The sequence below is a fragment of the Pseudopodoces humilis genome, chromosome 2 (genome assembly GCF_049639895.1).
Source record: "Pseudopodoces humilis isolate 2021_Gansu_Grassland_sample_001 chromosome 2, ASM4963989v1, whole genome shotgun sequence".
In the NCBI taxonomy this organism is placed as follows: domain Eukaryota; kingdom Metazoa; phylum Chordata; class Aves; order Passeriformes; family Paridae; genus Pseudopodoces; species Pseudopodoces humilis.
In genome coordinates, this window is record NC_142201.1 from 87,315,564 (window position 1) to 87,331,445 (window position 15,882).

General features: G+C 45.2%; 1 protein-coding gene across 1 annotated transcript in view; it reads right to left on the reverse strand.

The window, feature by feature from the left end:
* FAM131B (family with sequence similarity 131 member B) overlaps positions 1 to 14,766 on the reverse strand; it is a 32,191-nt gene extending 17,425 nt beyond the window's left edge. Inside the window, exon 1 of the mRNA XM_005523810.3 lies at positions 14,523 to 14,766. Within this exon, the coding sequence (XP_005523867.2) occupies positions 14,523 to 14,550 (28 nt within the window). The 5' untranslated portion in view covers positions 14,551 to 14,766. The remainder of the gene's footprint in view (positions 1 to 14,522) is intronic.
* Between the last annotated feature and the right edge of the window lie 1,116 nt (positions 14,767 to 15,882).

Genomic DNA, 15,882 nt, shown 5'->3' on the forward strand with positions numbered 1-15,882 from the left:
GAAAAAAATATGGAGAGTGAAGTGTGGAAACAGAAACTGAAAGCAGTACTTTGTTAACTAGTATTCTTTTTACCCGGTCTCTTGTCAACCTCTTTCTCCCTGCAACTAAGTACAGAGTTTTTTTCTTTTGTAATGGTATGTTTCTTCTCCAATATAATTTCTCTCATCCATCTTCCATTCCACCTTCTGATAATCATCATGATTATTCCATTTGTAATTCTATGATCAATCACCTCTTACAGAATAGTATTTGCTCTTCTCCATATAGAGCTGATAAGAATTTTAAAATGAGTGGGTCATAAAACTAATTTTAAAGTGGAATTTTTACAAACATGCTATCAAATTTCTCATTTAAATGTTCTGAAATGAGGTGATGAAAGTTGAAAGATAACTGGCTTCAGATTTGACATTGTTTCTGTATGGTGTGTATAGAAAGAATACAGAGGGTATTAATTTTCATTGAACTTTTAAAAGATGTCTTCATTTCATTAAAAAATTTATTATTTGGTTTGAGCTTTCTTAACATCATAGATTTCATACTTGTTTTGGAAGACTCAGTAGATGGCTGAAGAAAAAGTAGTAAGCTGATTACGTGAAGCAGAGAGGGAAAATGAAAGCTGTCAAAATACATTAAGCCACATTATTTCAGATCATGGCTGCTTTGTATTTTTTAACACAAATTAGATAAAAACAAAGTCTTCAAAAACACTCAAAAGAAAAATATGTCTCCATTACAATTGAGGCAACATTGCAACTCAAGTAATTTAAGCCTTTGGGAGAAAATATCATCCCTTTTTGTCTTACAGTATGGTTAAGGTAAAACACAAGATTTATTTTTAAGTCAAGTTTCTAAATAATAAACTTAAAACGGAAAATAATAAACTTAAAATGGAAAAAACGTGGGGGAAAGAAAATATCCTTTTCCCCACTTCTTGCTTTATTTTGGGTTTTTTGAGCATAATAACTTTGGACTCTCAGGAATTAGGGAATGTGTGTAGTAAGCATTCCCAAGTAAAGTGATCATTTTGATGAATGCACTGGAAAAATAAAAAAAAAAAACCCATCTGGATGACTTCACCTCACCTTGCTGATCTATTATTACTACTTTTTTACTATTTCTGCAGCTCATTTTGCCACATACCTTAATTTACCATGGAGACCCTGAGTTTCTTATTTGGATGTATTTTCATTTTCCTTGCATTTCTGTGATCTTAAAAAATTCACCTTGTTTTGAATTACTCAAAACTTAATCTAAAGAAGCCCATTCTCCTTGGGTCTCCTCCTGACATTTTCTCGATTGCCATTTCCACTGTGCATTAATAAATTCTATATTTGGTACCTGTGTCTGCATTTTGTTCATTTACCAAGGTCCATACTTGAATCAGGCTTCTGCATCTATGACTTTAATCTGCATCTACAGCCATTAATAATCTATTGTGCTGTAACTTGTGTGCTGGATGTTAAACATCATCTCCAATTTGTCTTCTCTATTTTGTGCCACACCAAATAGATGAATAGAGTTTCAGAGTCTTACATTTTGCTTCTCCCTTCCAAACATCCTGCTGGTGAAGACCTACACCACATACCAAATAAGTATTTGCGTTATTTGCTTTCCGATGTGTCATGCCAATTAACACAAGAAACATTTTAATTAAGCAATGACTTTCCAGCACTGCTATTATCCCCCGTTAGCACACTTTCTTCTGTTTCTCAAATGCTACTTTCCAGCAGAGAGTAGAAACCTTGTCATTTGATATTGGTAACCAACGCTAATGTTGGTAAAGATGAATATTTAGAGCAAATGGTTCAATTATTCTTTTCCATTCCCTTTTTTTTCCCCCCCGAACAACTAAGAAAACAACAAATGTAATTGCAGTAATTATGATCAGTCTTTAAATTGTTCTTTCTCTGATACCAATTTTCACAATACTCGTGGGAGTGTGTATCTTTGTCAAACACAGCATCAGCATGTCTTGTCAAATGTGGTTGAAATTAAAGCAGTTGAAGCTACTGGGAAGGACTGACAGATGGGTGGCTAGAATAACCATAGAAATCTTCTCCCTCCCTGCCTGCTTTACACAGAGCCCATCAAAGCTATCTAAAAGGTCATCAAGGAAAGGAATAAACCTCTTGAGGTGAACCTCTGAAAGAAGCACTCAAATTCTCTCAGGTAAAGCTGAGAAATCCATCAACCCAAGTTATTCACCCAACTCTGTAAGAATTCCAGCTCATACTGTGTAAGGAAGCATAATAATTCATTCTCTGCTGCTGGCACCTACCAACAGGGTCAGTTGTGGAAGAAAACCAGAAAAAAACCCTATTTTTGTGGAGCAGACAGAGTTGAACAGTTTGGTGCTCATCAAGGCACAGAAATGTCTTGGTCTCCACAAACAAGGTATCTTTCAAATTTCTGATAGAAAATGGAAGCACCTATAGCTCTGACATGTCTGTAGGATTAGGAATCAGATGGGCAGTTCTCAGGATCTTTGCTTTGAATTTGGATAATTTGAGTAACCTCTCCCTGCATGTAGGTCCCTTTCCAGAGCTGTTTAGGAGATGGAATTAATGAACAAAGCGACAGCACCTACATTTTTCTTCTTGACTGGAAACACTGTCAAACCAATACTAAAGGCTACTGCACATTTTCATGCAAAAGGCGATGAGCAGAGAGCCCAATGCCAGACACAAGCAGCTCTGCTCTGAGAAGCCATCATGTCATTTGGGCTAAGCAGGTACTGCAAAACGAAACACATCCAATTAACACAAACTCACAAAAACCCCAAACCTCAGAGCACTGTCTCATTTGCAGAACAAGTATCAGGCAGCATGAACAGCGGCGATGGGTTTATCCTCATTCTTCACTGCTTCTCTGAAGTGCAGAGAATGTGTCCCCAGGGGCCTCACTCAGCACAGTAAGTATGGAAACGTCAATATGAAGTAAGGTAGCAGCCCTCTCTGGCTGGCCTGTGGCCAGCGTTACAGAAGTAATATGCAGCAGGCATTTTCATACATTGCTCTCCATAGGTGTTTAAATTTTAATCCCTCTGTAGCCAGCATGTCACGTGGGCACTGTCCTGGAGCACAGGAATACTATTAGACATGCCATCTTCATGCTGTAGTTTCATCCTTAACAGTGGTGAAGAAGAACCACCCCAGTTCTCCTCAACCAGCAGAACACAATGAACCTTTCTCACCTCAGGGACGCTCCTGGTCCCTCTCTGTGCAATGGACAAAACAAGAGCCTGCTCCAAACACCAGCACACGGGGGCAGTGGCAGCCTGTGGGTTTCCACCTCCACGCACCTGCCCTGCCTCACCTCCTTACCTGCCTGTGGGGTATCACCCTGGCAGCCCCAGAGTTTACAACCAGGTGGCTACACCTTTCTCCACCAAAGCCATCACACACTTGGTCACAGTCCTCACAAAGTAGCATCTGGTTCTGGGGCAGCAGCAGTGGTCGGAGCCAGACAGGAAGCACTGAGGCTGCTGACTCCTTGTCACCACTCTCCCCCAAAAAACAAAGTGTATACCTCAGCCCTTTCCTCATCTTTTGTCCCTGTGTTTTCCTCCACATCCAATAAAGAATGAAAATTCTCCTTAGCCCTCCTTTGGCTGCTTATGCATTTAGAGAAACATTTTTATTGTCTTTTATGGCAGTGGTCAGACTAAATTCTGGTTGGTCTTTGGCCTTTCTAATTTTCTCTCTGCACTACCTCACAACATCCTTTTAGTCTTCCTGAACGACCTGCCCCTTCTTCCAAAGGTAAAACACTCTTTATTTCCTGAGTTTCACACTAAGCTCTCTGTCCAGCCAGGCTGGTCTTTTTCCCCACCAGCTCATCTTTCAGCACACAGGGACAGCCTGCTTCTGCACCTTTAGGATATCCTCTTGAAGAATGTCCAGCCTTCCTGGGCTCCTCTGCCCTTCAGGACTGCCTTTTAAGGGACTCAGTGAAACAGTCTCCTAAACAAGTTGAAGTCTGACCTCTGTAAGTCCAAGGTGGCAGTTCTGCTGACCCCGCTCCTTACTGCTCTGAGAACCGAAAGCTCTCTCATTTTGTGATGGCTATGCCCAAGACAGCCTCCAAACACCACATCACCCACCAGTCCTTCTCTGTTCACAAACAACAGGTCCAGCAGGTGCCTTCCCTAGCTGGCACATTCACCAGCTATGTCTGGAAATTTTTACACACACTCCAGGAAACTCCTAGTCTGTTTTCTCTCTGCTGTATTGTATTTCCAGCAGACACCTAGTAAGAGAAAATTCCCAGTCCTAGAAAGCCACCACCAGGGCTTCAGGTGTCCTCACCAGTCAGAGCTCCACAGCTCCCTAAGCCACTGGGGAAAATGACAAAGAGCTGCTGGCACTGGGACTGCAGGGGCTGAGCTCACCAGGCAGAGCTGCAGGCACTGAATGCCCAGCCCTGAACCTGCTCAGGTGAGGCCACATCTCACCATCACAAACACCATCACACCAACCCCTAACCCACCCCATGATTTTCCCTGCTGTCCCTGAGGGCATCCACACTCACACAGGGGGTACTTACTGCTCAAGAGGCCCCTCTGATCTCCAAGGGCTACGCCACATCAAGGGAACAGTCACCACTCTCTGCCATCTATATAGGTATCATTTGTTCAACCTCTCCCTTAAACCCAAACACGGGGTTAACAACCCTTTAGACCCCTGACACATGGTTGTAGGACCACTCTTTGTCAGAAGAGAATGGAGAACCCCACTGCCAGTTTCTACTTCCAGCTAATTCAATGGACTACTTGGAGTATCAGCTGGAAAAATCCTTCATCAAGCAAAAGGTACAAGTTTCTTCAGAGGACTCCCCAAGCCATGTGTTTTCTGAAGTCAGAGGGAGACTGGCACACCACACACACCAATCCTCTGTCTCCTCCAGAACTCACAATTTTTATTCTGGCTGCACTCCTCACATCTTTACTTGCACCGTTTCCACAAAATTCTGGGTCCTCTTTATCAACTATCCTGTTCCTCACCAAGCTGGATATGCCCAGCTCCAGGAGAAGGAAATCTCAAGACCCCACCAACTAACAGTGCTATTTCTATTCCTGTGCTCTGGGCAGAGCATCACTAGACAGCACCTACCAGTTCCTGGATATCTCGTAAATACAGAGGTGCTCTCTGCTCACTGTTCCCCTTTTTCCAGATTTTAGCCTGTTAGTTTGCTCTTTTTTCTTATTGTTTTCTTCTTCCCACCCCTGACTCCTCAGTGACTGGACTTTTTTTTCCTCTCTGGTTTCTTTTCTTCATTCTCTTCTTCTTTTGAGAACTGCTGGGAAAGGAGGTATTTAATATTTGTTTGGGATGGCTATAAGCTTGTCCTTAAAGTGGGAGTGGATGGGTAAGAAAGGCAGGAAACAATTCAAAAAGGGGAAACAGCAGCGATATTTCCCCAGAATATTTGTCCTAACCTGTCACAATTTACACCTCAAGCAGGTCCCAAGACAGACATTGCCTCTGTATTTAGTCATCTTTAAAGGATTCATCTGTTCACTTCTAAGATAAAAAAAAGCCTTTTAGTACCCGTAGCATCCTATGTCAAGTACTTCCACAATTGAATTCTCTGTTACATGAGGAAGTGCTGACTTTTATTTGCTTTAAACTTGCCACTTGCTAGTTTCATTTGATGTTTAGACTCTGTTTTAAAATTAATACTGAAATAGTTTTCCCTCACTATTTTCTCCATGCTGTTCCCATCCCAGAGAAAATTAATGATTTTATAGATATCTGTCATATCCTTAACCATCTCATTTCCCTACTTAAGAAATCCTTATTTAAATGGCTCCTTTCATATTATCCACACGATACCTTTGATTGTCTTTCCTGCCCTTTTCTGAATCTTTTCTAGTTTGATTACAGCCTTCTTGAAATGGGAATAGACCATTAGGGTCAACGCATTATAAAATATCAAAATGATGGAACCATATGGATAGATGCATAGTATAATGCTGTTTCTCATTTTTTTCTCCTAATCTCCTAATTGCTAACATTTGATTGGCATTTTTTAGTGGTACTAAGCATTAAGCCGCACATTATAACCACAAGATCTCTTTCCTGCATGGTAATAGTAAACTCAGAACCTCCATCATTGCAAATGTAACTCTAGAATTGCTTTGCCTGTGTGCATCCTCTTACATTTATCCACATCAAATTTCACCCATAATTTATGTCATTCGATATTGTGAAACCAAATGACCTAATAATTCGATATTGTGAAATCCTTTTTCAAATCACTCCATGCAGTTTTCTGCCTGCTGCCCCAAATGATTACTTTATTGTCGTACTTTGTTACCTCATTATGTATCCCTCCCACTTTTTCATATCGTTTATGGATATGCACAAATCTTGAAAAAATATCCCTGTGAAAAGCTGACATTTCATGCTAATCCTTGTTTCCTGTCTTTACCCAGCTACTTAAGGAACTTCTCTGATTCAACAGCAGATTCATGTCTTTTAACAGCCTGGGGTGAGTGACCTTGACAAATGTGTTTTGCAAATCCAAGTGGACTATTGCCACTGGACCTCCTCTGTTAATATTGTTTGTTGACCTCTTCTCAAACTTATAAACTGTGATATCTACTAACAGTAGGGTTAACTCTTTCTCAGTACATCCTATGTGTCCATGCATGCACCAATTCTGTTTTTCAGAGGAAAGTTTATCAGCTTGCTACCTAGGCATATCTTGTTTACTAGCTTTTAGTTTTCCACATCTCAAAATCATTTAAAAAACTGGTATCACACCATCTACCTTCCAATCTTCTTGTACCAAAGCAACTGGAAGGCATTACAGATAACAATCCGCAGTTCAGCTCTTTCAGCCTCAAACTTCTCCAGAAGTCTTCAATGAATCTCATCTGACCACTCTTTTGTCTACCTGCTCTACAGCCTCACTGAGGCTTTGATTTGAAACTGATGTGACGCATCTCCAACATGGAAAAGTTCCACAGGATAAAATTCCACAACTTTTTCCACAATGAACAGATAAAAAACTGTTGGGCTTTTGAGGCTGGGGGCAGAGGGTTGTGATGTTCTGCTCTGGTCTTAATCTGAGTCAGCTGAAGCCTCTTTAGTAGTAACACCATGCATTAAGTCCTCCTAGCCATTGCAAAAGGCAAGTTATTTGCCTTTTACAGGCTCTTTGAATAGCTGCTGAAGTAAACATTTAATCTGCAGCCTGCCGAGCTTCCTGCCTTCACAGCCTCTTTGATCTTCCTCTGGCTGCCACAGCTTTCTGTCACCATCCTGGCCAGCAAACATAAATGGCCAGTAGTACAAACCCTGAAACTCCTTTCCCCATGTGGAATGTCAATCCATTTGCTCACCATTTGGGTCACCAAACTGTTTTCTCCAGCACACATTAGAAATTTGGAACTGAAAATTTCCCCATGAGCCATGTCTGATCAGCATCTGCAAATACAACCACATTCATTCTGGGATATAAAAAATATGTTTCATTTAAAAGTCTGGTATACTCCTGGACTCGAGAACGTGTCACACTTAAACTCACAGAGAAACATCCTGATCATCTAATCTAACCTCCTTAAAATAATAGAGGCTAAATGTCTTCCCTTATTAATTTCTGTTGCCGTGCTTGAACTAGAGCATTTTTCAAAATCTTGATTTTATTGTGTTCGTGTGAAAGAGGGCTCAGTACAACTCTCAGTAAATTATCCCTATAGTTCAGTATTTTTACTTTTTGATTTTTGCCTCATTTCCAATCTGAATGTATCTGCCATCCTCCTATCACATCTTAACAGTTTTCTACTAGGTTGAAGAGTCAGATGACTTTGAGGTGTTTTTTTTCTTCAGTCAAACACTTAAAGACTGTAATCAATTCACTTCTGTAAGTTTTTATTCACGGTTCTGTGTTTATTTTCTTGTCAAACTTCAGTTTTTCAGTATTTTTCAAAAGGATAATAATAGAATTAGACAAAGCAGATGAAAAATAAGTTTTTTCACATGTGCCAAATGCAGAGGAAAATATGCTTTTCTCTCCTCCTGTTCAATATTCAAGATCAAAGAACCACATCAGCTTCCTTGGCTGCAGCATCTCAGTAGTTAGCTGTTGATTTACTGATTACCAGTTCCAGTATCTATAAGTTTATTTAGTGTGACTGCTTTCTAACATAGAGTTCTGGTCCCGTAAATACTATCCACAGTCTGCCATTAGATATATGAACTCATATTTGGTTAGAATGAAACACACACACACACACAGTCAGTCAGTACTTAAAATTAATCAAACTGTTCTGTATCAGTGATTTATCCCTTTCATTTGTTACTTTCATTTTTAGCAGTTCTTCCAGTCGCTCCAGATCCTACCAAGTTTATCAGTATTTTAGATCTCCCTCAGGATTTTGAGCAGTATGTTAAAATCAAACGGTACTTGGCAAAATTATAGCGACAGTTTTTCAACAGTGATTCTTTCCTTGTTACTGTTTTGCTATCTATTGAATTTAGATGCATTTAAAATGTACTGTACTCATATATTAACTAAGAATCTTGTGGTGCTAAGCTGATTGCTAGCTGATTAGAGGTTATACCTTTTACCAATCTCATATTTTACCTCTGTTACCACGATTGTAGGTAAAGGTACTTCTATCAGAGAAGTACTTGGCTGCAAGGAGTCTCATAAAGTAATGAAATTAAATTAGCTTGACAGGCTCTGTTTTGTATAAGCCCATTCTCACTGATATATTGACCTTCTAATATTTTATTGGAAATCTTAACGAATTGATAAAATTAAATACATATGTCATCTCACAAAACCTTTAAAGTTGTGCTAACGCCCCAGCTTTTCACTTGAGACCTTCTTCACTATTTCAAGACCTTATAAAACAAAGCTTTGACTTTTTATCCAGATGCTTAAAAACTCATGATTGTGAATTACCTTCAATTGGTTGTTTTAAGTATCAGTCTAAAATTACAGTTGTTTGATGCTGGAGTGCATAACCCTATTAAATAAGCTGCAAACTATTTTTTCTACCTTCCCCCAAGAAAGCAGGCCTAAAGCATTTATTGATTAGTTCACTTCTGCTTCAATACACAGCAGTCTATAGAATTAACACTCCCAGCTGTATCATGCCAAAGAATTAATTACTTCCATTTTTTCATCATCTCCTTTGTAATTTCTTTCATAATTCCTTCAATATTACTGTCCATAAGAGTTCACAAAGTTGGTATGCTCTTCCTCAGTTCTGTTCCTCAAATCACATCTCCTGTACTGTACACACACTAAAGTCTTAGGCCAATCAGCAACATGCCAAAGACTGTTTTCTGTTCTCAATGACGGTTTCTGACACATACATACCTTGCACACTTTTTTTAGGACTGTTTCCTTATAAAGCCAGGCTTATGCAATCATTCTTCTTTGCTAGCCTCTACCCATCACAACTTTGAAACCACTCACCTGTATTTCAGAAACCCTGATGAGAGAGGGAGGTCTCAGAGATCACCCATTTGTACAGGTGTACAGGTGTTTGTCCCTTCAGGACAACTGGCTGCTAGGTCTGGGAGATGGTCTCTGCTCAGAATCTTACTGGCAGAAACAAGCTCTCATCCCTGAGCTCTTTACTTGAGTTTCTAAAAGTGATCAGATTGAGAATTGCTCGAAAGAGGAAAAGCCAGACTGAGAAGAAATACAAGTAATGAAGTGAGACCAACCCCTAAGCAATCTGATCTGGAAGGCCTCCCTTTGTCCCTCTGTTTGTTTGTCTGTATCCCAAGTAAGAGAGGAACAAGAGGAACCCAGATGCCCCTTTTCATGAATTCCCACTCTTTTACTCACATCACCTACAGTTTCTACACAGAGCTCTGTGCTCCTTCCCCTTCCACCTGTGTGCATGCAACTAAATGAAAATATCCCTACTTTCATGACTCAGTTTCCTTCTGCATTACCATCTCCTTTCTGAGGCTTCTCCCTCCCTCTATTCCTTTTCACCGACTCACTGAGATGTTGAAGGCGAAGGAGGAAGGAACCGGACACCTCGATACATACTTGATATGTGTGAGGTATGTATGCAGAGTGGATGTCTCACTTTTTCACGCTCCAAGTGTGTAGACCACAGATCTCACCTCACACACCTACAGATCAGTGGGGGGGATGAGTAAGGAGAAAAATGCAGGGGATGTGCACTGCTTGCTCCAGCTGCTTTACCCCTCTGCTGTCAGCCTCCTACCCCTGCTCCCACTCTGCTGAATCTAAAGTGGCTGGATTAGGAGTGGGTGGTCTTTTGCTCCATCTCTCCTGCTGTGGGTGCTCTGAGCCACTCATTTACACTTGGCATAGACCATCCAGTGGGAAAGCAACATATGATGTACGTACTCCTGCCTCTGGCAGGACACTGACCATTCCTCGTGAAGGGGAGCCCAGCAAGCCAGGCACCTGGCTTTGGCAGGTCACATCTGAGACAGAGCCTGAACATCTAAGAGTCTGCAGGGTCAGTGACTGATGCTCGGTTCACGAGCCTAGCTGTCACTTGGGCTGGTTCTTGCAAAACTGCCAGACCAAAAACACACGGAGAGGACTTCAGCTGGCAGCTGGGGTTATCATGGTGAGGAATTCTGTGACACATGGCACTCTCAGTAGCTAAAGGAAAGTGGTGATGGGGACAACATGTAGGAGTGTATTAATGACATGTAGAAGACTTGGGGTCCTCTGGCAGAGCAAGACTAAAGCAGTGGGTCCAACCTGACTCAGAGAGGCAACCACTCCAGGGTTTAGATCCTAAGCATAGGATCCCAGGATAATTGGATTGGAAGGTACCTCCCGAGGTGCAAACTCCAGTTCAAAGCAGAGTCAGCCATAAGGTTAGATCAGATTACTCAGGGCTTTATCCAGTCTGGTCTTGAAAACCTCAAAGAATGGAACAACCTCCCTGGGAATCCCCTTACAGCGCTTGACAGTTCTCACAGTTACAAAGTTTTTCCTGACACTTAGTGTGAGAAACTCTAGTTTCTCTTCTCTCACACCCCAAAAGTACTATTAGTTTGTAATGTCTTGGAATATTCTCCCACCATTTTACATCACATTCACAAAACATGTTTGCTGCAGGCTTCTGTGCAAAGACATGAGAGAAATCAGAGAAATCACTGGGAAAAAAGGGACAGCAATCTTGAGCATAACAGGCTTGAGCTTTCTATTAATTTAAATCCATTCAAGGAATTAAGAGAAACCTTGCCACACTAATCAGAACAGCTAGTGTGAGGAGATGTCTAAGCTGTAGTCAAAGGTACACTTGCATTCAGACACCTATGCAGACCTGAAACCCTAAACTTGGCTAACTCAGTTACTGACAACAATCAAGCTGATCTTTGGCATTTAGTTGGTTGGCATTCAAGTGTCTACAAGTTCCTAGCTGGATTTTACAGCCTTTACTGTCCAGCAACCTCAGTGGAAATTCTTCTGTACATTCCCTGAAACTGAGACTCAGCTGTGATGAGAGTTTCTAGGCAGCTCTCTAGGAACCATGATGGGTTATCACCAACACACAGACATGACTTGTAGCCATTACCAGAGGAAGAAGCCACCTGCAGTTCTCACTGAGTAACTGCTGTCATGCCATGTTACACAAAGCATATGTATGACATTGAGAAGTGACTTGAAGGTGATTGGATATCAGGTTAGCCTTTTAAGATCACTTTTCAGCTTTTTTCATACCTTAGGAAATAATAATGTGATCATTGCCATTCTGTTGTCCTCTATAAAATTTAAAGATTGTCTATGACTCTACTTCCAATTATCACATATGGAGCTGCTCTGTTATGATTCTCTCAATTACTTTTCCCCAGGGAGAAATGACCAGAAAACTCATATTTAGGAAAGAAAATGTAAAGTTGCACATCACTAAACATGTGCAAACTATGACATCTAACTAGATCATAGTAAAACATCCCTGCGGGAGATGAAGAAATCATGTGGCTTGCTTAAAATTGGAATGGAAAAAGGCCTGGAGCAAGCTCAGGGCACAATCCTGCACTGGCCCTTGTGTGGTGAATAAACTAAATGTGACTGATTATGAGCTTTCTATCACTAATTAAAACCTCTTGAATTCTGAGTTCAAAATCTGCTCCACACAAATTCCAAGGTAAAACCAATACAAGCATAGCATTCCTTTATCTAGGACCTACCTGGTCATGGCAAGGCAATACAGAGCCTGTATACTGAACTAATTCTGCAAAAATCTAACCAGATACACTTGGAAGAGAGAACACAAAGCTCTGCTCACGCTAGGATGTTAGTTTCCAACCACATCCTACTGCTCAGACCTAGTACTTCAAAGCACTGATTTCCCAAAATACGTCTGAAGAATCCTTTCGATAACTCCAGGAAGGCTGGAGCCAAAAATCTAGGTTGCCAAGTAAGAATTGTTCTGAACAAAATTCCTTAGGTGGAGTAGTCCAAATAAAACCCAAGGATCCCGCCTTCACTAAATCCAGCCTCTAGGACTGACAAGAGAATAAGCCCCTTCTAAAGCAAAGCAATGTGAAAGTTTCACACGGAGTAGGCATCAGGCAGTATTACTACATTCATATCTGACTCCCACAGAGACCAGAATCTTACTTGTGCAATCCCCCCTTAGCCCACGCCTTCATAACACCAGGGCAAGAAAAACTCCTCAGTAAACTGTATAAATAGGTCCCTAAAGTTCACTGAGCTATCACCATCAAGAAGGAACGTGTATCACACCAACCAAAAATCTCTATCATATGAGAATTCAAACATCTGTACCATTAAGGTCTGTACTGAAGGACTGCAATTTGCAAAGTGAATTTTCAGCTGTCATTATCCCATCGACACAGCATAGATGCTATTTGCTGATTTCATCTATGCCCACACAACTGTATGACATTTATAAATAAATATATAAACATACATATAATCTCTTATGAGAATGACACTTGCAACAGCTCAGTTATACCAGCAGTTTCTTTGGAACACAGATTCCAAGTCACAGATCATAAAAACGCTGCCATGCATAGGAACAAACACCTGTAGTTTGTACTACAGCTTAACCACATTTTGGAGTGGAGAGTGGATGTTACTAAATGCATGTTTGCTCTTTATTTCAACAGCGTTGTGGGAAGAGAGACCAAGAATTAACGCTGCCAGTTCAGACACACATCAATAAAAGGTGTATCAATAATTACCCGGCTAACAGGACAATAATGTCCTCGGCAGTGTGGGTGTGTGCAGGGTAAGGGCAAGGCAGGAGATGGAGGCAATACATGTCCTGAATGCTACAGAGACAGTGATCCAGGTGAGCTTGAAGAATCTCAAGGGAAATATTGCAATGATCTTTGCCATGTGGACACGTAAGAGATTTCTCTAGGTCATAAGGACATTTGAGACCGCTAAGAGACATAGGCTAGATACAGGAATTAATTCCCAAAGTAGAAACTGGATTCTGTAGTTTAAAGTTTGCTGCTGCAGGAGTAGATGGTTCCCTGCAAGTGCTCACAAAGGGCTTTCCCACTGAGACAAGAAGTGTCACAGCACCAGGCTTTGACATAGTCCCTCGGATTTACTCTGGGGTGACACAGTCCCTCCATCTGGAGCAGTGGTGCAGTTCTGATGTCCTCAGAGATCTCCTTTTCCCACAGATGCGTACTCTCGGGAGAGACAGAGTGGACCGGCTCAGGAGAGAGATGTACTGCCAAATGAAGTCTGTTTTGCTCTCAGAGATTCTTTTGGCATATTGAATTTTATATCCCCCTGTAACTGATAGAGCTGTACCTGTGGTTTGCACAGAAAAAGAAAATTCCTGAAGGGAAGAAAGTGTGCCCAGGATGCTGTGTTTACCTGTAGATACCTGTGCTTAAAGATCAAGAGACCTCTCGGTATCTGCATGTGTGTAGGAGAGGAGAGCTGGGTTACATAGCCTGAAGGCTTGGGATCTTTTAGTTAAAAATGTGCATGGCGTGGCCCAGTGGAAGGATGCGATCCCTCCCCGTGTCCCCTCGCAATAGCTCTGCGAGAGGGAAGGGATTCAGTTTTGTTTGCTCTCCTCCATTGAAGTCTACGCAGGGGTAAGGGGGAGACAAGAAGACGTGCAGATCATGCAGCGTTATGTACCCTCGGATAACAATAAACCCTTACCGAGCAAAGGAGGCAGCGCCGGCCGCCTGATCCCGCTTCGGGAGGCACGGCACGGCACGCCCCGCACCCACCCCCTTCTCCGGAGGCGCCGCACTGACCCACATGTTCGGCGACCTTTCGTCACGGGTGACACGGGCGGACGACCCCCGGCCCCGGGCACGTCCCGCCGCCCCGCTGCCAGCACCTAGGCCAGCGGCTCCGCCACGGAGCCCCGCCACGCCACGGGAGAGCGAGGTGGGGAAGGGTCGCACGCAGCTAATGGCGCTGCACGGGCAGCCGGGAGGGGGCTGCGAGGGGCGACCCGCCGCCCACCCTGCCGGGGGCTGCCGTGCCGCTACCCGGGCGGGGGCCGCGGCTGCCCGAGCATCCTCTGGCGCCGTCCCCGCCAACGCCTTACCCACGGTGCGGGATCCGATGCAGCCCATCACTCCGGCGGGGCTCCGGGGAGAGGCGGCAGCCTCAGCAGCGAGTAGGCGGAGAAGGCAGGCGGCGGCGGAGGTCGGAAAGGAGCCGGTCCCTTCAGCGGGAAACGCCGGGGTGGCCCAGCGGGAAGCGGCGCGGGGTCATGGTCAGGTAGGAGCGCGGGGTGCCCCCGCCGGGGCGAGGCGGGGAGCCCGCGGGCCAGGCTGTCATCTGCCCCCGCCGCGCCTCCGCGCTTTGTCCCGCGCCCCGCGCGCCTCCCCGTGCGCTGCCGCGGCCCCGCCGGAGCCGCCGCCGAGCCCCCGCTGCCCGCCCGCCCCCCGCTGCCGGCTCCCCGACGGGGGGCGGGCTGAGATTGGGTAAACAGCTCGGCCGGCAGCGCAGCGCCGATTGGCTGGCGCCCTCCCCCGCCCGGGGAGGGGAGGCAGCGCCGGGCGGGCCGGGCCGCCCCTCTGCCCGCGGGGAGCGCGGGACGGGCCGGCGGCGGGGCGGAGGCGAGGGGCCCCGGGGGGCGGGGGGGCGGGCAGGACGGGACAGCGCGGGATGCGCTCGGAGCGGGGGGCGGCGCGGAGCCCCTCCCGCCCGCCGGGGGAGCGGGGCGGGGCGGGCACAGGTGAGCGGCGGGCGGTGCCGCAGGCCGGGAGCGGAGGGGGGAGGCGGGTGGGCAGCGGGCGCGTCCCCGTAAGAGTAAAGCAAGTGGGGAGGGGGGAAGGTGGGTGAGCGGCGGGTGCGTCTCCGTAAGAAGAAGCAGTAGCATCGAGGGGCTGATGACGGATGTAGGTATGGATGGACGGATGGATAGACAGATAGATAGATAGATGGATGGAAGGAAGGATGGATGGAGGCGGGGCGGGCGCGGTTTCCCGGTAACTACACTTGCGGACCCGACTCAGTTACCGGCAGCCCCCCAGCGGCCGCGCCGCGCCTCCCCCGGGGCGCGCTCGGCGCGCTCCCGCGCGGCTGAGCCGGCCCGGCCCGGCGCGGTGCCGGTGCCGGTGCCGATGCCGGTGCGGTGCCGGTGCCGCCGCAGCCATGCCCGCGGCTACTGCGGGAGCTGCCATGGGGCAGGCGGCCCGCGGAGCGGCCCCGGCAGCGATCCGGCGGGAGGACGGAGGTTCCCCGCGGTCCGATCCGCCCCCGGGGCTCCGGGCCGCAGGGATCAGGCGAGCGGCGCCGCCCGGCCTCTGCCCCTGGCACCGCATAACGGGGAAGGAAACAAACCAGCATTAAGGATGATCGCTGAGGCCTTTCCCACGTCCTCCCCGCTAACGTGGCAGTGAGGAGGGATCTCTGCAGATGGAGAAGGTGTGGTTAGGTCAGCTCCCTTCACAGCCCAA